The 24,474-nt window shown below is 45.4% G+C and overlaps 1 protein-coding gene across 1 annotated transcript; it reads right to left on the reverse strand.

The window, feature by feature from the left end:
* Positions 1 to 14,930: 14,930 nt before the first annotated feature.
* Positions 14,931 to 15,902, reverse strand: LOC124276760 (uncharacterized protein K02A2.6-like). Its single transcript, XM_046712414.1, has one exon. It carries the CDS (start codon positions 15,900 to 15,902, stop codon positions 14,931 to 14,933), a length of 972 nt encoding a protein of 323 aa, XP_046568370.1.
* Positions 15,903 to 24,474: the final 8,572 nt, after the last annotated feature.

The raw sequence follows: 24,474 nt of genomic DNA on the forward strand, positions 1-24,474 counted from the left end.
TTCCTCTTGCGAACGTTAGTGGAACACTTGTATCTCCTGTTTGAAGTTCACTTCAAAAAAGCAGACGTAAAATCACTACTCACCATGAGTTGCCTTCCTTGCTGTTTTGTCGGGAAAACGGCGCCACCCATCTTGCCACGCTTCACTCTCTCCGAATTTCAAGCCCAACACTTAGATTTACTGGGAAATCCAAAGTGCTTAGCGGGGAGGTTGGGAGGGCTTACCTCATGAGTCAGGATAAGTATAAAATATCAATTTTATTCAGAAAATTACATATTTTTCCTTATCCTGACTCATGTATTATTGCTTGTAGAATCCTCCGGATTTGGTGGTGGGTCAAGCCACTTCTGGATTCCAATTAGGTGATTTACGTCTTGCATACCCCCCTATGGGAACTACCTGTTAGCACTTCAATTTACTGCTAGGTTCTGCTGCTGCTGTAACCCTGTACTTCCAGCTTTCTCTGATGGGGGGGACCACAATTGTTAACTTTTGGTCCTTGCTTCTGTTAACATTTTTATGTGGATTTTAGCAACCTCCATCTCTTGATGCAAGCATCAAGTGGAGAAGCGACCCTTCTATGTACGAGTACGTCCTTACAAGTACTAGGTCTTATCACTTATGCTAGTCTGTCTTAGACGTGCATATGGACTCTAAAGCTGTAACTCTCCTGCGTGTTGGCTTTTGCAAGTCATGCGATAAATGGGCGAGACTCTGTCTAAGCGCCTCTGTGGAACTGTCAATTGTTGTGCAACAACAAGTGGGCCGAAATGGTGAATGCCAGAGACGTCTTCAGTGGCGATGTCTCTCAGGTAGTGGTTGGCAAACATCATGTCCGATTTCCAAAAGCAGCCCTCCATTATCCTTGTGATAGAGCAGTTTCCATGTAGAGCGAGTGTTGACGTCAGAGCTCTAAATTCATGTGGATTGGAGGTTCTTGGAGGATCAAGTCCTGCTGCTTTGTAGGCCCGTAGAATGACAGTTCTCATCCATATTGATGTCGTAGTGCGAGAGATCTCAGTCTGTGTCTTTGCGAATATAGGGATGAAAAGATGCTTGAATTTTCGTCTCCTGGTCCTAGACCTTTGTAGGTAGACTTTTAATGCTCTTACTGGGCACAAGGATATGGGTATCCTGTGGCCCAAGGACTGAAGGTAGTGCTGGGATGTGGAATTGTCTGTCCGGTTGACCTGGCAGTTGATTCTTTGCTATAAATTCCCATCTCAGTCCCATATGCACAATGTTTCGATTTTCATCAAATCGGGTCCTTTCAAATTCTAGAGCATGTATTTCCGACATCCTTGCTGCTGGTGCTAAGGCAATCAGGAACAGAGGTTTCCGTGTCAAGAACTCAAAAGATGTCCTATCTAATGGTTCATAAGCGTCACTGGTGAGATGTCGTAGAACTATGTTGAGGTCCCAAGCCGGAGCTTTAAATCTCTGTTGTTGGTCCTCCAGTTTAAAAGAGCGTAGTAAGGCCAGTAACTCTGGTACCTTAGTCAGTTTTACACTCGTCCTCATAGTGATAACTGAGCTCAATGCCGCTAGGTATGTTGAGAGTGTTGACCATTTTAACCGCTTCGTTTGTCTAAGTACAAAGATAGTCCGCCACTTGAAGGTGTGTCGCTTTCATGGCTGTGAAGCCAGTTTTCAAAGCGTAGGTCTCAAAGCTTCGCCACTTGTCGTTGTACAAGTCACGTGCAGCACTGCTCCCTCTTGTCGGTTGATGACTTGAGCATGAGAGGCGGCTGCCTGACCACCATGCAAGGTCCTTTCCTGCGCGAAGCGCTTCTCCATCAGGTCCATCATCTGTTGGGAGAATTGCTGCATGAAGGTCCTGGGGTTGAACGTCTGCGATGATTGTAGAGATGACGCATCTGATAGGGTAGCGATATGGTCCAGGGATCGCTGTACCTCATGGGTACCTGCTGCCAGTGTAGAAGGTAACTCAGACTGCGTTCATAATGTTGCTGACGTTACCGTTGCTGAGGCCTGCGTCTTCTTCTTATGCAGTATCTCTGGGATGAGGATAGGCGGTTCTTGTACAAGCCTATTTCTTCCATCGGGACGATCTCGGCCGAGAAAGTCCTCATAGTCTGCGATGAGCCCCGAGTAGATCTCGTTGAAGCCTAGTATTAGGATTTTCTGCGACGAAGATGACCTCTTCTTCTTTGTATGGGTTGAGGAGTTGTCCGACGTAGAAGATCTTTTCTTCGACGTAATGGCGGACTTCATCCCACGCCCATCTTCTGAAGACGCCTCCGGCAGGTCACTGGATGGTAGAATGTCGTCTGACAACGACAAACAGCTCTAAAGGGACTCAGCCAATAGCCATGACTTGTAACAGTCGTCTGAATTTATCCTTAGCACGTCTAAGTACACAAAAATAATAATTATTAAATTCCAAAATTGTTAAATGCTGACACAATTTACAGTACATGTTGCGGTGCAACTAGGGCACAATAAATGCGAGTCTGCAGCAGAGAACCTAAACCTAAACCTGCAATGAAATGTAAACAAACTAAACAATCACGTGAAAACGCGAATAAACAGTCAAATTTGCTAATAAATTTCAAACCATATTGTAGAAGGATACTCCCTGAAACCTTATAAAGGCAACTTATAGGGAAATAACTAAGTTATTAAAGGATATAGTGCCGTGTTGGAGACACAGGCGCTCTCCCAACCGTCAACTAGGGCGAAGAAGGAGAGAGTGAAGCGTGGCAAGATAGGTGGCGCCGTTTTCCCGCCAAAACAGCAAGGGAGGCAACTCATGGTGAGTAGTGATTTTACGTCTGCTTTTTTTAAGGGAACTTCAAACAAGAGATACAAGTGTTCCACTAACGTTCGCAAGAGGAAGGAGACAAGCAATAATACATGAGTCAGGATAAGGGAAACTAAGGAATATATATGTTCCAGAAAACTAATCAATATATGTCCAACCCTTGAAAGTCTCAAAGCTAAATTGAACCACAGTTATAATCTCCATGAATACAATGCATACTCTGTATGCAAATATAGCAAGCTCACGGCTTTCTGGTCATCATGCCACAACCTTTTAACATAATCTATTCGATCTCACTTATCATGTTTGTTTTCATTGTGCTATGTATTTGAATAGTATCGTATATGAAGGATATAACTGTACCAATATGCAAAAAAGAAATAAAGTGAAAAAAAAAGTGTTACGCTTCTCAGCGTGTCCAATCAATTGTATCTCACAAATGACTATGATACAACATGAGGCGTCAGTTATGCCAGAAGTTTATACAGGCTCTGTTCAGCTGAGAACTTAGTGAAATAATAAAGTTTCTAACTGTAATATTCAGGGCACATTGAGATCATAAAACTGTGGCATCTACGACACCTGTTGTACACTTAAGCTCATCAATACATGTCAACATTATTGAGGCATCTAACGTAAAATCTGTATTGATTGTAAACAAATATATCGATAAAATCTACCTTGAATCAACTGACAATGTACATATGTTATATATGCTTCCTAGTCATATATATAGTCAACTCACATCATTTGTTGATACAACCAGTTGTACATACATAAACGTAAACGAGGGACGTTTAGAATGAATATTGAATTCAATTAAGGTCCTAGTGCAAGACACTCATTTAAAGTGATAACCGCTAGGTGGTGCCGTCAAAAAGAATCTAATTTGACACATTTAGTTGTTCATTGCAGCTTTAACTGATGTCTGTACACAGGGTTCCTGAACAGGTTAGGTTTCAGCAAACCAGCATGTTCCTGTTGGTGAATATTGCAAGGTTCAGGCACAGCTGAGTTGGTATGTAACCTTCATCAACACAGCAGAGACAGATACATATATACGTAAACTATGTGGATAACGAATCCTGTCAATATTCTAGTGATGGTGTGATTAATGGAGGACAAAGTCATCCATTATGATGTCAGAGATAATGATGTTTCAGTCACTGGTTTCAGGTGTTCACATAGGGCGAATCTGAAACAGAAACATTACAATATTCATACATAGCACTTGCCCCCAGTACGGTAATATCCAATGCATAAATAATTATGAAGTAGAATGTTTAAATTTTGAGTCAGACAAACGGCGACAGATAGGCCTTTGTCATGTTATGATGGCTAACGATGTAACCACTTAATCAAACGTGAAGCTAGGAAGAGGGGGGACCTATTCCTTCCTGTATTCCTACTTGGATATTTTCATGCCATGCATTGTATTGTATTGCTTTCGTTAAGTTCCACATCAGTCATACCTTTGCCTTTGATATCAGCATTCACATACATGGCAGGCTTGCCGTGTTCATAACCATGTCTTGATGTCTGGTTAATATCTTCATAGGTGTTGACAGTGTCTGAAAATAATTATGACTTGCATATAATAACTACAAAATCCATCAGAATGATTTCGAGGGTTTGATAAGATAGGAATGATACTTGCATATATAATCCATCAGTGCAAATTTAATGATTTCGAGGGTATGATAATAAAGGAATGATACTTTAAGTATGCACTATTTGATTGGCATGTGATTGGTCAAAATCAAAACTGTCTACATCCAGTTTAGTGATCTAAGGATGTATAAACGTTCGGCTGGATACCTTTAGAAGTACGGAATCCTGTATTTTCATAATTCTTCAGTTCTGTGTAAGTCTGTTTGTCATCCGCTCTATCGTGTAGGTCAGAGTACAGATTGACATCTATATTGAAGAAAAGCAGACAAGTGCAGACATGAATCAGGCATTATTTAACAACAGTGATGCATGTCATTGCACCCTTTTCCTTTTATCATATATACACGTACTTTGAACATTGACGTACCATGGAAATTCACGTGTTCTTCTGTATTTTCGGGGATCTGTGGCCTGCAGCAGAAAGGACAACACTGTCAGAAGGTCATGGGAATCACACATGCATACACATACATATTGATTCGGAAGGCTATTTTTAGATGTTAACAATAACCAGTACTCAGTGTTCCTGTTAGCACAAAAGCTTGCTTGTTTCACGCAAATAAATCTACATGTGACGCAAGATATTTTCTACCTGCGTTTTCTGCATGCAACACATTATGTGTTCTGGGTCGATACATTTCAAAATGACTTCCTTAATTCTCACGATACTGAAATGTGACATCGTCTGTTTTGACATGGTGAAGTTACCGATACTTGGAAATCCCCAGGTTTATAAATAGCGTCCTCGCCAGATAGCGTGCAAAACTCTGAACCAAATATGACCATATATAAGTTACAGTCAATCCGTGTAATCAGCCATTTCGCGTAATGACTAAATGAATCAGTCGTTTCGTGAACTGCCTGTGAGCACTAGGCAATACGTGTAATGACTGAAAATTTCAGTTATGGTCAGGCATTACGTGGAATGACTGAAATGCTGTCAAGACCACAAATAGTTCAATGTTAAACATTTATTGACGCTAAAATAAAAATGCACATAAAGATAAAGTAGAATTGTTAAAATATTAAAGCATACTGAGCATACTGTGCCAATTCATTCACCACAAAATCCTACAGTCAAATCAAAAGCTAAAACATACATAAACAAGAAGACAAAGTCATCAATTTCCCCCGCAATGGCAAAATACCCTAAATGAATATGTCCACGAGTTATGATCATGTCAAATGTTTTGGTGTGTATATGGCTAAGTGGAAGGAGAATACTGAAAGTTTTCAAAGTTCTACTCCAGAAAAGGAGCACTACCACCAAATTCAGTTGAAGCCAAAATTGTTGCCATGGAAACGCAAAAAAACCCATTTTATTGCAGAAATCCAAAAATAGCAAAAGGCATCAGTTCACCACTAGACATACCTATATATACTGAACCACAAAAGAAACGCAAGTCAAAATCCAGATTTATAAAAACTTTACTTTTGACAGATAATACATGAAAACAGGTACGTAATAACAATAAACACTTATTGCATGATTATTTGGACAAGTCAGTCAATGCATGGAAACATTGTTGGTTTACTTTGCATTGAAGACAAAATCGAAATTGATCCAACAAGTCAGTAGCGCGTATGTCCACCTCGTGCATTCACTACAGCTGTGCATCTGAGTGAATCAGACGGTTGACAAAGGCCCTACGGATTGCCGCACATGTTCGGATGATGGCTGCCTGGAGTTCTGCTGCAGTTGTCGGACGTGGTCAGACTTCATTCAGTCGTCTCTGCACCTCGTCCCAAAAATGTTCGATCGGGTTTAAATTGGGACTGACAGCAAGCCATGGCAGTAGTCGGATGTTGTGCTGCTGGAAAAATGCCTGAGTGACTCTAGCAGTGTTGGGCCTGGCATAATCTTGCTGGAAAATGTGTTGCTGGTGTCAGACGAAAAATGGCACAACCTGGGATCGGAGGATCTGGTCGATATAACGTTCGGCAGTGACTTCATTTCCCCGACCTGGCCTAATATTCTGGAAGAATACTGGCCCTAATCTCCGATTCAGGCCAATCGCTGCCCATACCACAACGCTCGGACCTCCCCGTGCATCAACTTCCATTACACATTCGTCAGCAAAGCGTTCACCTCGTCTTCGCCATATTCGAACTCGGCTGTCAGCATGAGAAATGTAAACCCGACTTTCATCAGAGAACAATACCAGTCTCCACTGTTGATGATGCCAGTTTCGATGCAACGTAGCCCACTGCAGACGATTCTGACGATGTCTCTGTGTGAGGATAGGACGTCGAGCTGGACGACGACAAGGGAGGTGGACTGCTCTGAGTCTGCGCCGAACTGTATCTCAGCTTATTGCTCGGGTGTGACGTCCAATAGTCTGTCGGGCAGTCTCGTTGGCAGATAAGATTCGATCCCCGATGTGCGAACGTTGAATGTGTCGATCTTGCCGTGGTGTTGTGACTCTCGGACGTCCAGGACGTTGACGGTCAGCAGTGGTCTGTGTAGCAGCAAAACGTTCCTGAAGACGGTAGATGGTCGTTATGTGCACATGGAATGCATTGGCAACATCTGCAACACTCTGTCCAGCTTCAAGACGGCCGATGGCTTGTTCCCTCTGTTGCGTCGTTAACCTTGGCATTCTTGGTGGGCGTTTGTCAGGAGTGATTTCAAACTGATTTGAGGGCATTTTTATACCCTTATGTGTCCGTGACAAAATGCGCATCATGATTGTCATGAAAAACTTCTGCAACCACATCCCACGGGCTATTCAATTGCTGCGTTTTGGCGATGTGCAATATCCAAGAAAAATCACCAAACAGAACCTGAACATTACAAAACTGTTTTTTTCACAACAAAGGTGACCAAAGTGTAGTTACACTATAATATTTAACAATATTCTGTCGAATATTTATAAATTTTTAAAAACATGTAATTTTTTGAGTAAAATTGATATTTTATACTTATCCTGACTCATGCTTATTTGCTTGTCTTCTTCTTCTTTGCGAACATAGTGGAACACTTGTATCTCCCAATTGAAGTTCCCTTCAATAAAAAATCACTAATTAGTACTCACGAGTTATCCCTCTCCTCGCAAGCGCAGGAAACGAGGGCGCCACCTCCCGCCACGTGCCTCACTCTCTCCTTATATTTCGAGCCCAACACTTTATTTTTCCAGAGAAATCGAAAGTGTTATGTGGGGAGGACGGGGAGGGCTTACCTCATGAGTCAGGATAAGTATAAAATATCAATTTTACTCTAAAAATTACATATTTTTCCTTATCCTGACTCATGCTTATTTGCTTGTACAATCTGACGGTTATGGAGGTGGGAATATATAATACTTTGGATTTGGATAATTAGTGATTTGAACTGTAATGATTGTAATAACTCTGTGGGAACTTCATAAAGGCACTGAACTGATGAATTCCTGCTGCTAACTTATCAGCTGCCATATATGGGTTATTACAATATAAATATTATGATAAAAGTATATACAACATGAATACAATGCTTAAGACTAATAGACTTAAGCTTGTTAATATGATAGCATAAACTCCTTAGAGTTTGTTAGCTAATATACTTTTATGATATAACCTTAGAGTTTGTTAGCTAATATGCTTTTATGATATAAACATAGTACTGAGCTTAAGATATGAATAAACTTAAGCTACATATATAATAGCAAAAACTCCGTAGAGTTTGTTAGCTAATATATTTTTATGATATGAGTATGGTACTGTGCTTAAGATATAATTAATTTAAGCTACATATATAATAGCAAAAACTCCGTAGAGTTTGTTAGCTAATACATTTATAATGTAACCATAGTACTGAGCTTAAGATATGATTAACTTAAGCTTAATATATAATAGCAAACTCCGTAGAGTTGTTAGCTAATATATTGTATGATATAATAACCATAGTACTGAGCTTAAGATAATAAAAGAACTTAAGCAAAATATATATAGCATGTAGCTATTTAGTACTGTTATAAGTAGAAATCTGTAAGATTGACTTATCTTCTCCGAGGAACTGTCAACTGTTGTGCGAGGACCATGAGACCGAATTAGTGGATACCTGAGACGTCCTCGGTGGTGATATCTCTCAGATAGTGGTTGGCAAACACCATATCGGATCTCCAGAAATAACCCTCCATTATGATATTCCAAGAGCAGTTGCCGTGTAGAGCAAGTGTAGATGTTAGCGCTCTAATATCATGAGGATTAGAAGCTCTTGGAGGGTCGAGTCCTGCAGTCTTGTAGGCACGTAGTATGACAGTTCTGATCCAAATGGAGATAGTAGTACGTGAGACTTCAGTCTGCGTAGCTGTTGATAGAGGAAATTAATCTCTTGAATTTTTCCCTCCTCTGTTTGGATCGGTGGAGATATATTTTCAGTGCTCTTACTGGCCATCGTGATAGATCCATCGTATCATGGGGTCCAAGTATATCATCAAAGCGTGTTCATAAACCTCACTTGTGAGGTGTTGGAGCACTATATTCAGATCCCAAGCTGGAGCGTGAAACTTCCGTTTTGAATCCTCCAATCGGAAAGCTCGTAGCAAGGCGAGTAACTCTGGGGTTGGTTAACTTGACGCCCGTTCTCAGTTATGACAGAGCTTATTGCTGCAAGATAGGTGGACAAAGTTGAGCCTTTTACATTCTTAGTCTGAGGTAGATAACATAAGTAGTCTGCCACTTGAGGATGAGTAGCATATCTAGCTGTAAATCCTTTCTTTGCAGCATAATTGACAAACTGTGCCATTTGTCATCGGATAAGTTGCGAGTTTAGTTACGCAGGGCAAGCTTGACTGCTTTTGCCGCTCTGGCTGAATAACCTCTTATTCAGATACGCCTTGATACAATCCATACGTGAAGTTGGAATATTTCTGACTTTCCGTCCGCTTGTTTGGTGTGCGGATGTATTAACAGATTCGAGCACTCGGGAAGATGTAGTATTGGTTGTCCGATTCCTTGAATAAGAGTTGGAAACCACGTTCTCGCTGGTCAGTAGGCCGCGACCAAATTCAGATGGAGGCTCTGCGTTTGACTGATTTTGAGTAAGACTTGTGGGAATAACGCTGGTGGCGGAAAAGCGTACGCGTTGAGTTCTTCCCATGATATGCTTAGTGCGTTTGTTGCCCATGCTAGTGGGTCTGGAACTGGCGATACGAATGTTGTCAGTTGTTTGTTGAATCGAGTGGCAAATAGGTCTATTAGTGGAGTTCCTATTTCCTTGATAATTTGAGTGAATATCTCTGTATGGAGCATCAATTCTGTCGGCGATGGTAGGTGTGGCCGAGAGAGAGAGCGTCTGCTATTACATTCTTTGCTCCTGGAATGTGATATGATCTGACATGTATGTTGAGATTGTCAATTAAATCGAACAATTGAAAACATAGAGTCAATAGGTTCGGGGACCTGGATGAGCTTAGTTTGTTCACATAAAAACACCACTGTCGAATTGTCTGTGTGAATCATCAACTGAGCATTCTGTAGTAAGTTGCTCCAGTGCATTATGGCGTTTATCACTGCTTGCATCTCTAGCAGATTTATGTGTAATTTGCTCTCTTGATTGCTCCATAGCCCTGATGCCGTCCTGTTGGCAAGATGGGCTCCCCAACCTTGTAGTGACACATCTACGTAGAGAAGTGTTATCGATTCCAGCTCTATTAACGAGACGCCTGCGCAAACATTCGATCTCTTGGTCCACCATAGTAGATGAGGTTTGACCTGATCCGGTAAATTGAACGGTAGAGATTCGTCGAGATGCGAATTGATGATGACTTGTAGCGGATGTAATTGTAGTCTGTCTCTGCCTGTCATGTCTTGAGCTGAAGCGAGTAACCCCAACAGGCTCTGCCACTGTCGTAGTGGTAGCGGAGAGAGTAAGGCTTGTGGGATTGACTGTTGGATCTTGATCAATGGTCCTCCGGTACAATTATACGATTCTGCGCCGTTACAAATCAAATACCTACAAATTGCAGATCTTGCGTAGGTTCTAGGTCCAACTTAAGTAGGTTTACTAACCATCCTAGTTGTGTTAGTAACTTGATGATGAAATTCAACTGTAGTCTGAGACGCCGTGGATTTGGATCCACTTGTATCCCGTCGTCGAGGTAAACTCGCTGCGAAGTCATTGACGATGTAGGTGCACAACCAGGGGTGACTGCCATCGTTGAACTTTATGTAAAAAATCGCCTGACTGCCGTGCCCTCGTCCTTACTTGACAGGGGAGATCTCTAACCTCATGAAGGCAGCCCAATCATGAAGGTTCAGATTAGCTGGACTGTAAGGAGGCTTTGCTCGTTCACTGATATATTGTTGTCACTTGCAACCTATGTCTTGAACTGTGAACTATGATCGACCTCTGCGTAGGGCATTGTCCATCGCGGTCCAATCAGAACAAGGCATTTTGATTCTGTAGAGTACCCGCGCTGTGATGTCACCGGTGTAGCAGGAAAAGGAACCTTGTATAATTTAGTGCCGTCGTTGATATTAGATCAATCGTCGGTCTTGTCCGTAGCTTCCAGAAGTTACACGAGTGACCACGTGTTTGAGGGTTAATGGTAAACGCGCGAATCTTTCAGCGTGAATTACCTCGCTCTGTAATATTAATGCTGGGTAGGTTATTTTCCTGGCTGTTGTGAAAGTAACTTCAGTCTTGAAGATAATGCCGACTTCCTTATATATAGGCTCAATAAAACTTGCAAGTTGTCAGCTTGTAGACTGCATACATCAATATAGGGTCATAATTGTAGAATTGAAGCTGAACTTGTACATATTTCTTCTACGGAAATCGTTGACGATTATGTGTTTTACTCGCTGTAACAAGGCTGCTGCTCAATTCCGTTATTGAATTGTCTGCAGATCTGCTAAATGGTCATGCATGTAGATAATCGTATCGTAGTCCAGGATTGCATACCTAGCAATATATACGGAAATGTTGATTCCTGTGAAGATCTACGAAACGTCGTTGATGCCCTTGATGTAGGTAGTCGGCCTGAAGATCCTTAATTAGGCTCTTCATCTGTTGATAAAATAATACAGTGACGTTCTGCGTTGTAAATAGCCTGTGCAAATGCCTTCGCGTAGGCTTGTAGACGGCATGTGGCATACAGTTGATAGACAAGTACTGCGATGTCTTGAATGGACTGACGATCGGCTTATACAGGGAGACCTTCGTGGAGCTTTCTTGGCGAACGATGGTGGCTTCGAATAGCTCTCGGTGAATCCCTTATAGATCTTCTGAATGAAGATGACTTGGAGCCACTTAACCTTCGTGAAGGCCTTCTTTGAAGGTAGCGAGTCTGAGTCCGACTCATTAGATATGAGCTTGCTTCGCGACCGACCTCTGTGTTCTACAGGGTCTGAGCTCGGTGAAGCACTCTTCCTCCGTGAAGCCTTTTGCGAATGGTGAGGATCTAGGTCCTTCGTGGAGGTGGCCTGGGACGTCCGTCGCAAAGGCTTCGATACGGGCTGGGTTGCCCTTCGTGGAGGCGCGTTTGTGGGCTCTGGGGCCCTACGCGAAGTGATAGCGGGCTCTGGGCCCTACACGAAGTCATAGCGGGCTCTGGGGCCCTACATGACTTATTATGGGTTGGGCTCTGGGGCCTGCGGCTCTGAGGCCTCTGTAAACCGTATCGGTCTTCCTCCATCAACATCATGATTTGGTTGACCAGGTCGTCTGGGACGGTCTGCGCTGACGTTGAGGCTGTCCTCTCTGTGACAGTGACGGGACCCTCAGTTGTAATCTCAGGCGTCAGCGTAGGCATCTCTGGTTGCATGCTCTGTGCTGAAGTGACGATAGCCGATACTGGTCGCTTCCTATGCCGTACATCTGGAATGATAATCGGAAGGTCATCATCATATAAACATAATTCTGAAACAGGAAGAATGTCAGAAGAAAAGCTTTTAGTAGCTTTCGTGGATTTCCCTTTCAACAAAGCTGTAGCCCAGGGGGTTCGGAGCGTACGTTGTGACGACGTGGAAGCTCTTCTAGTCTTAGACTGTGATGATGGAATGTCCTGGGATGCCGGTCGCTTCTTGGATATAGCGGACTGCGTCCCACGCTTCTCCCCCGAAGGTTACTCAGGCGGAACACCAGACAGTAGAGGGTCGTCCGCCAACAGTTGACAGGGTATATCTGACTCTGATCGATTAGCCATGGCTGAAGATAGTTTCCGATATCTATCTGCAGCCCGTCTCAAGACGGAATATAAATATTTATCAAAGGCAGAATTAGACAAATTAATACATAATTTGCAGCGTGAAATAATAGAGCATGGAGTAGTACAGCTAGGGCATACTAAATGCGGATTGGCAGCAAAGTAACGTAATTTACAAACAGTGCAGTTTTTTCATTAACGCAATCTGCTGAGCAAACACGGCGGACCGTGAATAAAGCAGCAGAAACACGAATAAATATCAATGCATGTTGAATAAGGATACTAGTTACACCTGTATAATTGAATATAAGATGTAACAAACTAAATATAATTAAAGGATATGGTGTGTAGGGAGACACAGGCGCTCTCACATCCTGCTCACTGGGCGAAGAAGGAGAGAGTGAGGCACGTGGCGGGAGGTGGCGCCCTCGTTTCCCGCGCTTGCGAGGAGAGGGATAACTTGTGGTGAGTACTAATTAGTGATTTTTTATTGAAGGGAACTTCAATTGGGAGATACAGTGAGTGAGTGAGTGAGTGAGTTTAGTTTTACGCCGCTTTTAGCAATATTCCAGCAATATCACGGCGGGGGACACCAGAAATGGGCTTAACACATTGTACCCACGTGGGGAATCGAACCCGGGTCTTCGGCGTGACGAGCGAACGCTTTAACCACTAGGCTACCCCACCGCCCTTGGGAGATACAAGTGTTCCACTATGTTCGCAAAGAAGAAGAAGACAAGCAAATAAGCATGAGTCAGGATAAGGAAAAATTTGCGTTGTTTATGCGGTTCAGTATATTAAATTTCATGATGAAACAGTTAACAGTTTTAAAGTTCTGCTCCGGAAAAGAGCACTACCACCAATTTCAGTCAAAGTGAAACTTGTTGCCATGGAAACTCCAAAAATATTTTATTCAGAATTCCAAAACTACCAAAAGGCACCATTTCACCACCAGATCTATCTATGTGCCAAGTTTGGTGAAGAAACATTGCATGGTTTCAGAGTTCTGCTCCAGAAAAGAGCACTACCACAAATGTCAGTCTAAGTCAAACTTGTTGCCATGGAAACGCAAAAAATATTTTGTTCAAAAATCCAAAACTACCAAAAGGCACCAGTAGAACACCAGAGCCATCTATGTGCCAAGTTTGGTGTTGAAATATGGAACGGTTTTAGAGTTATGTTCCGGAAAAGATGTGCACGGACACACAGACGGACGGGCAGACGGACAGAGTCCATCTTTATACCCCCGCGAAACGCGTTGCGGAGGATAAAAAGTAATATAGTTGATTCATTTAGTCATTACACGAAATGACTGATTACACATATTCACTGTAACATATACACTTGGAATCCAATTTTTTCAGGTGTGTGCAATAGTGGTAGAAACTTAACCAAACCTGAAGAGGTTTTAAATTCTTCGAAGAGAGTCGTCCTTGGGGTACATATTATGCATTTTCCACGCTGAAAATGTCCTGTGACAGTTGTATCAATGTTTTTTGAATAAAAAGATTATACAATAAATAAACTTTTTTATTTATTATACGGCCCCCACCTCGTGGAGTTACCTCCCGTTGCGCATGCGCACCAACTGGGTAATCCCCTAGGCCCGTATCATCATTCCTTCTGCTGAATATATCAGTGAACAGAAATGCGGGGAGGCGGGAGGCCCTACCCCAAGGACGACTCTCTTCGAAGAATTTAAAACCTCTTCAGGTTTGGTTAATTCTTCTTCATAGAGATCGTCCTTGGGGTACATATTATGCATAAACACAGACTCCCAAAGACCGGAGGCCAGGGAGGAGGGAATTCTGTCCAAGCACACACAAATAGCAATCGTTAATGGAAAAAAATGTAACAGACGCCATGACACTCACCTGTCGTATGTCCCAGTTTTCGCGTCCGCAAGAGGCATTATGGGAGGGGAACCGACAGGGAGGATTTGTGCTCAAAGACTGTTACGTGTCTTACAGACACATACTACAATACATGTAGTATTAGTTGTCAAAAGATCACTGACGGCACAGTTTACTTGACTTCGTTTAATGGCGGACATACAATACACAACAACTGGTGACGTCACACTCTAAGAGTAGGGGAGGTGACTCTCAGCTGGTTACACAAGTTGTATACCACGTAACATCCCCCTTTCTTTAAAGGAAAGAATAGAAGTGTCATTACTTTGGCTGGATGAGAATTAGAGTTCATTTGGCTGAAGACCAATATGTGTCACATAGGGGATTTATCATTTAATCTAAGATAAAAACTATAAAAAAAAAGTATTCAGTGAGTTAAAAGTCAAGTCTTGGACGGAATTTACTGCTTGAACTTGAAAATCATTTATGAGTCTATAAGTCAAGTCTGCGGATGGATTTCACTGCTCTCCCGGATCTGGTGTGGTATGCTGGCGGGTGGTCAGCATCAGGAAGTTGTTGCTTAGGGAGTGTTTCAGGTGTAGACGTTGTCGACGGAGTTCTCGGAACGTTGTTCTGCTGGGTTGCTACTGCAGGCTGTGGAGGGTCAGAGACTGATATCTCTATGTTAGTAGGTTCTGGACGTCGGGACTTCTTCATGAGACGGAGTTGTTGACGATTGCTTCGGTATTTGTACCCATCATTTGTCTGCACCGTGTAAGTTCTACTTTTCAGCTTCCCGGTGACTGTAGCTTCAGACCATTCTGTCTTCCCACTTTGTATGGGCTGCATGCGGACTGTATCACCTGTTGACAGTGGTTTGAGGGTTTGGCCTGGATTAGACGTATCGTGTCTATCAAGGATGCACATTCTTCTGTCTTCAAGATCTTCTTTTTCATGGTTGAACTTTGATGGTCGTAATGGTTCGAGGGTACTCGGTACTTGTGTTCTAGTGCTGCGTCCCATCAAACGTTGTGCTGGGCTCGTTTGAAGACCTTCGGTTGGGGTGTTTCGGATGTTGAGAAGACCTAGGTATGGATCTTCATTTGCTGCATTGCATTTCTTCATCATTCTTTTGGCTATCTTAACGGCTGCCTCTGCTGCACCGTTAGCTTTGCTGTTACCAGGGCTGGACGTTTCATGTTTGAAACCATACTTCTTGCTAAAGTTGTGGAACTTATTGCCGGTATATTGGGGTCCACCATCGCTTATGACTGTGGATGGAATGCCATGACGAGCAAAGTGTGGTTTCAGTTTCTGTATCACAGCTTCAGAGGTGTTTTCAGGGAGGAAATCAACTTCAAAGAAGTTGTTGTAGTAATCTGTGGTAATGAGGTAGTTTCGGCCTTTCAGAGTGAATATGTCAGTTCCTACTTTGTCCCAAGGCAGGTCAGGGATGTCATGCATATGTAGGGGTTCCTGATGTTGTTTGTCGCAGAATCAAGCACAAATATCACAAGTCTCTATGTATTGTCTTATTTCACTCGACATCATTGGCCAGAAAACTAGGTTTCGAGCGCGTCGAAGACAGGAGTTAATTCCCATGTGACCAATGTGTAGCTTCTCCTTGATTTTCTTTCTTAGAGATAAAGGTATGACTATTCTGGATCCACAGGGGATGATACCATCTTGTATTGTGAGCTCATCGCGATAGCTGAAGAAGGTTCAGAGTTCCGGTTTCAGTTGCTGTCTGTCATTGGGCCATCCATGCATTATCGTTGCTTTCAGATGTTGTAATGTGTTATCCTTTGCTGTTGCAGCTTTGATCTCATTCAAGCGATCATCGGATACTGACAAGTGGGCAATGTTGTTTACAAACACGGTTTCAAGTGTGGGCTTATCAGCCAGTGGTGCTCTTGACAGGGTATCAGCAACAGGTATTGTCTTGCCAGGCCTGTAGGTAAGACTATAGTTGTACTTTTGTGTTCTCAGTAGGAGAGATTGAAGTCTGTTGGGCGCTTTCGAGAGAGGTTTCTTCACAATTGCGACTAGTGGTTTATGATCAGTGACAACATTCACTGAGCGGCCAAAGGTATAGTGGTGAAACTTCTCGAGTCCGAAGGTTACAGCCAGCATTTCCTTTTCAATTTAGATAGTAGCACGTGGTCGCGAGTGCACGGCGTGTGAACTCGTAGACAAACTTGTACAAAGTTAATGTTCAACTGATACACAGCTTACGTGACACAGAGAGTGAGTTCAGAACACGCTGCCACCATGTTACGTGTCTTACAGACACCTACTACAATACATCTAGTATTAGTTGTCAAAAGATCACTGACGGCACAGTTTACTTGACTTCGTTTAATGGCGGACATACAATACACAACAACTGGTGACGTCACACTCTAAGAGTAGACTCTCAGCTGGTTACACAAATTGTATACCACGTAACAAAGACGACCTCCAAATGTTAGCATAGTAAATCGCACATGGTGCGAAATGTAAACAAAGCCCCACCCACCACGTGTCGATTAGTGAGCACCGTAGGGGGGAATGTCAAACACTCACAATCGACCTAAATACTCCGTAGAGAATCGAAATGTGGGTAGTTAGCTCCCAGTAGCGGACATGTCAATAACACACAGTATTGAACAGTAGCGTCAAACAAAACCAATGAACCAAGACTCACTCGGTCAGGGTGGCAGGACGTCCACTGGAGAGAACAGAACGGCCAAAGCTCGCACGATTACGGGAATGCGTATCGAGCTGATAATGCCGAATAAACGTGCTAGGCCGGCTCCAAATAGCGGCAGAGCAGATCTCTTCAATGGGGAGTGCCGATGCAAAAGCTTTTGAGGCGGCTACTGCCCTGACCGAGTGAGCCTTCAACCCCTCAGGGGGAGGCTTGCCCTTAGCCTGATAAGCGGCACAAATACACGAAACTAGCCAGCGAGACAAAGTCTGCTTGCTCGCTGGCACACCAGCCTTCCCGCCACCGTAACAACAGAACAGCTGGGTACCCGTACGGAATACCTGCGTTCGTTTGATATAGACTTTGAGGGTCTTACGGACATCCAACGGGTGAGTGCTCGTTGCAGAGGACCCCGATGTGGAAGGCTGGGTAAGAGTGGGAAGTTCGATAGGAGCTGTCACATGGAAAGCGTGATCGATCTTCGGGGCGGTACGTATCCGGGAGGCGAATACTGACACAAACAGTGTGAAACACAGTCAGCGCCGGGTCGGACGACATAGCATGTAAATCGCCGACCCTACGCCCAGACGTTACCGCCACCAAAAAAACAGCCTTCCAAGTTAACAACTGAATGGAAATAGCCGATAGGTGTGAGAAAGTTGGACCGGACAGCCAATCGAGCACAATTGACAAATCCCAAGGTGGGCTGGTTCGCCTGACAGCAGGTCGAACCCGTTTCGTGCCAGCGAGAAAGCGCTGTACGAGAGGGTGCTGCCCCAGAAGAGCACCATCGACAGGGGTGTGAAAAGTGGAAATAGCGGTGGAGTAGCCGCGAATGGTCGAAGTCGCCAGGCCTTCTTCCAAACGGGCTTGCAAAAACTCCAATACTCGGACTAAATCCGCAGAAAAGGGATCTGCAATCCCCCTATCTGAACACCAGCGCGCATAGCGGGACCACCTATCCTCATACTGAACGTTTGTCGAATCCCGCCTCGAAGCCAGAATTGTGTCTGCAACTGCTGCAGGAATTCCGCGTGCCTCGAGGCTAGACCTGACAGAGGCCAAGCCACCCACTGAATCCGTGGATTTGGGTGGGGCGCTCCGTTCTGAGTGAGAATGTCCGGTCGTAAAGGTAATAGAACAGGAGGCTGAGCCAGAAACCTGAGAATTACCGGAAACCAGCTCTGTGACGGCCAAAGCGGTGCCAGTAGCACAAGCAGCCGAGCTGGCTGGGTGGACAGCTGTGAAAGGACACGGGGAATGAGTGGTAACGGCGGGAACGCCCAGAGCACTTTGCCCGTCCAATCCAGCAGGAAGGCGTCGGCAGCCAACGCCCCTGGGTCCGGTATTCGAGAGCAGAACACGGGTGTCTGATGCGTCCCGCCGGACGCAAACAGATCCACCTGGAACGACCCGTACAACTGGGAGATAACTCTGAAAATCTGCCTGTCGAGCATCCACTCGTGCGGGGCCAGGATCCGGCGAGAGATAGCGTCTGCTCGCACGTTCTCCAGCCCCAGGAGTACCTGACAATCGCACTGGTCGCACCAGAGTAGAAAGTCCCACGTCTCCTGGAGGAGCGCTCGGGACACCGTGCCGCCTTGCTTCAGGATGTACGACATGGCCGTCTGGTTGTCCAACTGAAGACGGACTACCTGGCCATGGACATGCTCTCTGAAGCGCTCGAAAACCAACCGCACAGCTCTCAGTTCCAACACGTTGATGTGAAGGTGGGCTTCGGCTTCGGACCAGAGTCCGGACACCGACAGACTGCCCAGAACACCCCCCCAGCCCGTGAGGGACGCATCGGTCTGAACTGTGAGAGCTGGCGTCGGGATTTCCAAGGGGACCCCCCTGGTGAGATTCCCCGACATTGGTCCACCACTGAAGGTGAGGTGTCAACCACCCGGGGACTGTGAGACTGCGCTCCAGGTCCTCCGAGTGAGCCCACAGACTCGCCAAAGCTTGCTGTATAGGGCGCATCCTCAACCGCGCCCGCCACACTACAGAGATCGTCGCCGCCATATGGCCCAGTAGACGGAGCCAAGTCCGTGCTGGTGCCTGGGGCTGGGAGAGGAACGAAGACACCATCTCCCGTACTCTGGTGATCCGGTCGGGCGACAAGGAAACTAGATCCTTGTGCGTTTGGAACCTCGCCCCGAGAAAAACCAAGTCCTGGGTGGGTACCAGGTCGGATTTCTTGAGGTTGATGATCCACCCCAGTCGAACTAGAATGTCTATCACTGTGTGAGTAGCATCTAGGCTCGCTGGCTGTGTTAGTGCTCCGAGCAACCAGTCGTCGAGGTAAGGGTAACAACGCCTTCCTTGCGAGCGAGCGAGGGTAGCCGGGACTAACATGAGCTTGGTGAACACCCTTGGGGCAGTGGATATGCCGAAGGGGAGCACCGTGAATTGGTAACACATCCCGTCGTAAGAGAACCGAAGGTACTGCTTGAACGATGGATGTATGGGCACATGCAGATACGCATCCTTGAGGTCGATTGACGTGAGCCAATCGCCGGGCTGAACAGATGAGATCACCGAGTGCAGTGTCTTCATCTTGAAGGATGGTACTTCGAGAATGCGGTTCAACCCCTTGATGTTGAGAATGGGACGGAACCCGCCGTCATTCTTCGGGACAAGGAAGTACATGGAGAAAAATCCCGCCTGTTCCTCTCCCGGTGGTATGTGCTCGATTGCGGATTTGTCCAGCAAAGCCTGGACTTCGTCGCGCAATATGTCCTGACATGATGGCACCGGAGTGCGGCGTATGCCGGTGAAGTCGGGCGGACCTCGCTTCCACAGTGGTAAATGGCCTACACTGATGGTGGACAGCACCCAAGTGTTTTGTGTAGCCTTCTCCCACTCCGGCAGGAATAGAGAGAGGCGGCCTCCCACTGGGACGTTGGGTAAGAGCGCGTGCGTTGTCCCGAGTAGCGGAGCTGACTGGGCGTGACACATGGCTTGATCGACAGCCTGATGGGTTAACGGGAGGTCGGGGCAGACCTCCCGTGCCCGCGAAAAAGGCTGGGAGCTAGTCGAAGAGGACTGCTCTTTGACCTTACCCTTGGCGGACCTGTTCCTCCGCCTACCCCTGCCAAGCGGCCGAAGCCAGCTGGCGGACTTGGGTGTAGGCTGCACCCCGGCGGAAGAAGGTGGAACGGGAGCGCGGGGGCAAGAAGCCCGCGGTTGCTCCAACAAGGCCTTAGAGTCCTTGAAGGAGGTAGCTGCAGCGGCAGCCTCCCGTATGACCTGCTGTGCGCCGGGAAACAGCATCGCTCCCAGACGGAAGGGAAGGGCCAGCAAGGTCTGCTGTGTCGCTGCCGAGTAACGAGACCGTCGACGCAGCTGACCGCAAAGAGTCGCGCGTGAGGTGGGCCTGCACTTCAGACAACTGACGGAGTAGCACGACATGCGGTGAAACGTCACCAGCATGCCCCTCCGCTTCCAGGGCTGACCTCTGTATCGAGGAGAGGTAGGCCTCATGGACCACCACCCTGACCTGCTGCATAGCGTTCCGGAAAACCTCCTCGTAGGTACGGTACGCATGCCACAGGGGGGCGCCCGCGAGGGCAAACGGTGGAGTCAACCGACCTTGCCGAGCAGCCGGAGCTGCTCCGGAGGAAGCCGAGCCTCCCCCCAAGGCGACCGAAGTGAACACACACTCATCCAGACAAGCTCCGGACAAGCTCTGGCAAGTCAAAACGGAGGCGAGAACCAGACAAGAGGGGATCGACCACGTCCTGGATTAACGATGGAAGAATGCGGAGCAGCGTCTGCGTAGGCTGCCTAGGGGCAAACGCCTCGCCTGGCAGTCGGAACTCAGCCGAGTCCGAGCAGCTGGCAGGCACCGCGGCCTGGGGTAGGTATTCGGCAATGCGTTGCCGGACCTCCCGCAGAGCCGAAGAGAAACGGAAGGCACCCTCCTGCTCCTCAACCTCCCCAGTATCCATAGACTCGGCGCCCGAGCCCGAGTCTGAGGCTGGGTCTCCTCGCGAAGAGGACCCGAACCCCAACCCGGTGGGCAGCCTAGCACTAGGTACAACCGAGAGGGAGGAGCAGACAGAGCGCCCCGCGTCAGTGCCTGTAGTCACGCACGGACCCCGGTCCCGAGACGCTGGAGGCAGACCAGGCAGAACTGGTGCCTCCGCTCTCATGGGGCGGGAGGGCGCAGGGATCGGAACCCCAGGAATCATCAACGGTCCCTGCGCCAACTCTGAGAGGGGGTCTGGGAGTGAAGCCTCCCCCTCCGGGGCAGCCGAGGCGTCCGGACCCGAAGCCAGAGGCAACGAGTCGACAGATGCCTCAAGGCCGAGGGATCGATCCCACCCCCTGACTCTCCGCCCCGTCCAGAGTGGGCGAGGAACTCCTGCCGGAGCCCTCCAACCGACTCATGGACAAGGGACTTCACTGAGTCCATATGCTGCTGAAACAACTGTGTGATTAAATTCATGTCAAAACCGCTACTAGTAGCGGGAGAAGGGGACTGGCTTCGGGATTTTTTTCCTTTAGAGCGCGGCTTTTTAGCCTTAGACGGGGGGACCTGGGTAAGTTCCCCTCCCGCTTCACGCATTTCTCTGTAAAAGATGAAATCGGCCGCCCTCCTCTTCTGGGCCCGGGGGGAAAACCCCATACAAATCTCACAAGTTTTGGCCTCATGGCCGGTCTTTTCCAGGCACACGATACACTTGTCGTGTCTGTTGGCCCGTGGAATACTCTGCCCACAGACCGAACAGGAGGAAAACGCCTGAAAGCAAACACGCAAGCATGTAGCTAACGGCGGACCAGCAGCTAATATACACGTAGAAAACATTGAAAATACGTGAAGGCTACCACGGGAAGAAATAGTTGGTTCAATACGCAATATTACAACCCGTGGCACGCTAAACTTCCGCCATGGCAGAGCAACATATCGTAAACCAAGGGAAAGTTAGCGTAAAATAATTAATACAAAGTCACAATTATGAAACAACCGACCGCAAAGCTTTACTGTTCCTTTACAAGGACAAAATAAAGACCATACATACAGGTGGTGTCTCAGACATTATACTCTTTCTCTCAGAAAAGGTCAGCTCCGCTCTACACATGCGTCTGTTCAAGGCAGTGACAGCAGAAGGAATGATGATCACGGGCCTAGGGGATTACTTCCAGTTGGTGCGCATGCGCAACGGGAGGTAAATCCACGAGGTGGGGGCCGTATGATAAATAAAAAAGTTTATTTATTGTACAATCTTTTTATTAAAAAAACATTGATACAACTGTCACAGGACATTTTCAGCGTGGAAAATGCATAATATGTACCCCAAGGACGATCTCTATGAAGAAGAATTAACTGCTGGCGCACCCTTAACCATGTAATCTTCCACAGAGATCGAGTAGCCTCCCTGAAGTCGAGAGGCTACCAGTGGGCCTACATTTGAACTCGTTTTGCACAACTATAGTGAGAACCATACTTATAAAATTGTAACCATTATTTGTTCCTGCAATTTAGACATGTAATCACGATAATACATTTAATCATAGTTGTATTAGCATTACTTGCAATTAGGTTTTAGGCATTGACATTTGGTTGTGTCACTTGATGCCAAACACATAAATTAAAATTCATTATGGATCAACAATTAATTCCATGACAAATTCGTGTGAACGAAGAGAAAATAGCGTTTATAATATAAAACATCAATAGGATAGGATATAAACGTGAATTCAGAACATATATAAGTAGATAATGATTAATGAGCACACACATAATGAGTGCAGATGGTCTATAATAGATTTTCAATCATATTTAATTGGTTCTTCTCTCTGAAGAAATAGATATGGTGTCATCGCGCGGGTCGTTTCATTGTCGTTTGGACGGCTGCAGAAGACAGACGTACGCCCTGTTCTCTTATACCCAGACGTTTCTAAGATTCCCAACCGAGAAGCTGTAGAAGTAAGTGTTGTTTCACTTTCGCAGTTTTTACATCTAGCAGACTGACATGGTATTGTTTTTGTTTGTTTTTTCATTAGTTTATTTCATCTATATGTTCAATATTGTATTTATTTAATTATTTATTTATTACATTAGAACAAATGTAGTTTGTTTCAATTATTAACTTGAATTTATATATTTTTTTATAGCTTTAAATAATGATAGGATGGTATTTTCGGCAGTATATATAAGACAATGTATTTCAATATTTATATTTATGTTTCAGGTGTATGGAGTCCAAACCTAAGAAATCTCGTACGTCTTACAACTGCAATGAGTGTGATCAAGAATTTGCTCAAAAGTCGAGTCTGCTGCGACGCTGAACCACTCATAGACAGGAAGAATTGTACTGTGATCTTGTATCTGGCTATCAAGGTGAAAATGACTCAGATGCGAGGGAAACCACAGACACAGTAGAACCATTTTTCCGCGGGATCTGTCATAATACCCTGAAAACTGAAGACTCTGATGGTAGCCTAAAGGAATCCATCAAGAAAATATTCACATCTTATATATAATATCAACGTCAGAGAAGTAACTGGACTGTAGACAAAGTTCAAGAATTGACTATTCATACAGCTAGTTATCGTCCCTGAAAGAGGTCAAGTTATATCCGACCGCCTCCGTGGTGTAGTGGTTAAAGCGTCCGCCCAGAGAGCGGAAGGTCGCTGGTTTGATCCCGACCGCATTAAAATATGGTACTTGTTGGTTCCTGCCTGGCCTCGGCTTTAATGGGTACAACAAGGACTGGTTATTTCGAGTCAGTATAATGTGTCTGAGTGGAGTATTCATGCTTCACTGCGTCATGTATTATCTCAGTGAGCTAGCACTATAAAACCAGCTTAAGTCTGGGCTAGTACAAGCAGCCGCACGTACACATACACACGCATGCTCGTCGTCATATGGCGAAAGATTCTCAAGCACGGCGTTTTCATTAGAAATAATTGAATTGTATAATGAGCTTGCTACTGGCCAATCGCGACATCGTCTTTTGTTGGTTACCCAGCCATATTGGCATTTCTTGGAACACAATGGCCGATCTTTCTGCTAAGGCAGCATTCAACAAATCTGTGACACCACTTCTGATCCCATACTCTGATTACAAAGCTGCTATTAGATCTTACATCCGTGATCTGATGCAAAGAAGGGGACATCCAAGTAGGTATCAATAAATTACATGCAATAAAACTAACTATCGGTTACACCTACTTGGGTTGTCAGTCCAGATTTGAAGAGGTCATAAGATATACTCATGAGTACCTATTAAAAGGTGAGGATCCTCCGTGTTGTATCCCTTGTGATGAAAGAATCACGGTCAAGCATGACCTGCTTGACTGTGGTGAATATTCCATCACAAGGGATATCTATTTCAA

Source organism: Haliotis rubra, unplaced genomic scaffold, assembly GCF_003918875.1.
Source record: "Haliotis rubra isolate DU_JTF1 unplaced genomic scaffold, ASM391887v1 Scf2129, whole genome shotgun sequence".
NCBI classification, from domain to species: Eukaryota; Metazoa; Mollusca; class Gastropoda; order Lepetellida; family Haliotidae; genus Haliotis; species Haliotis rubra.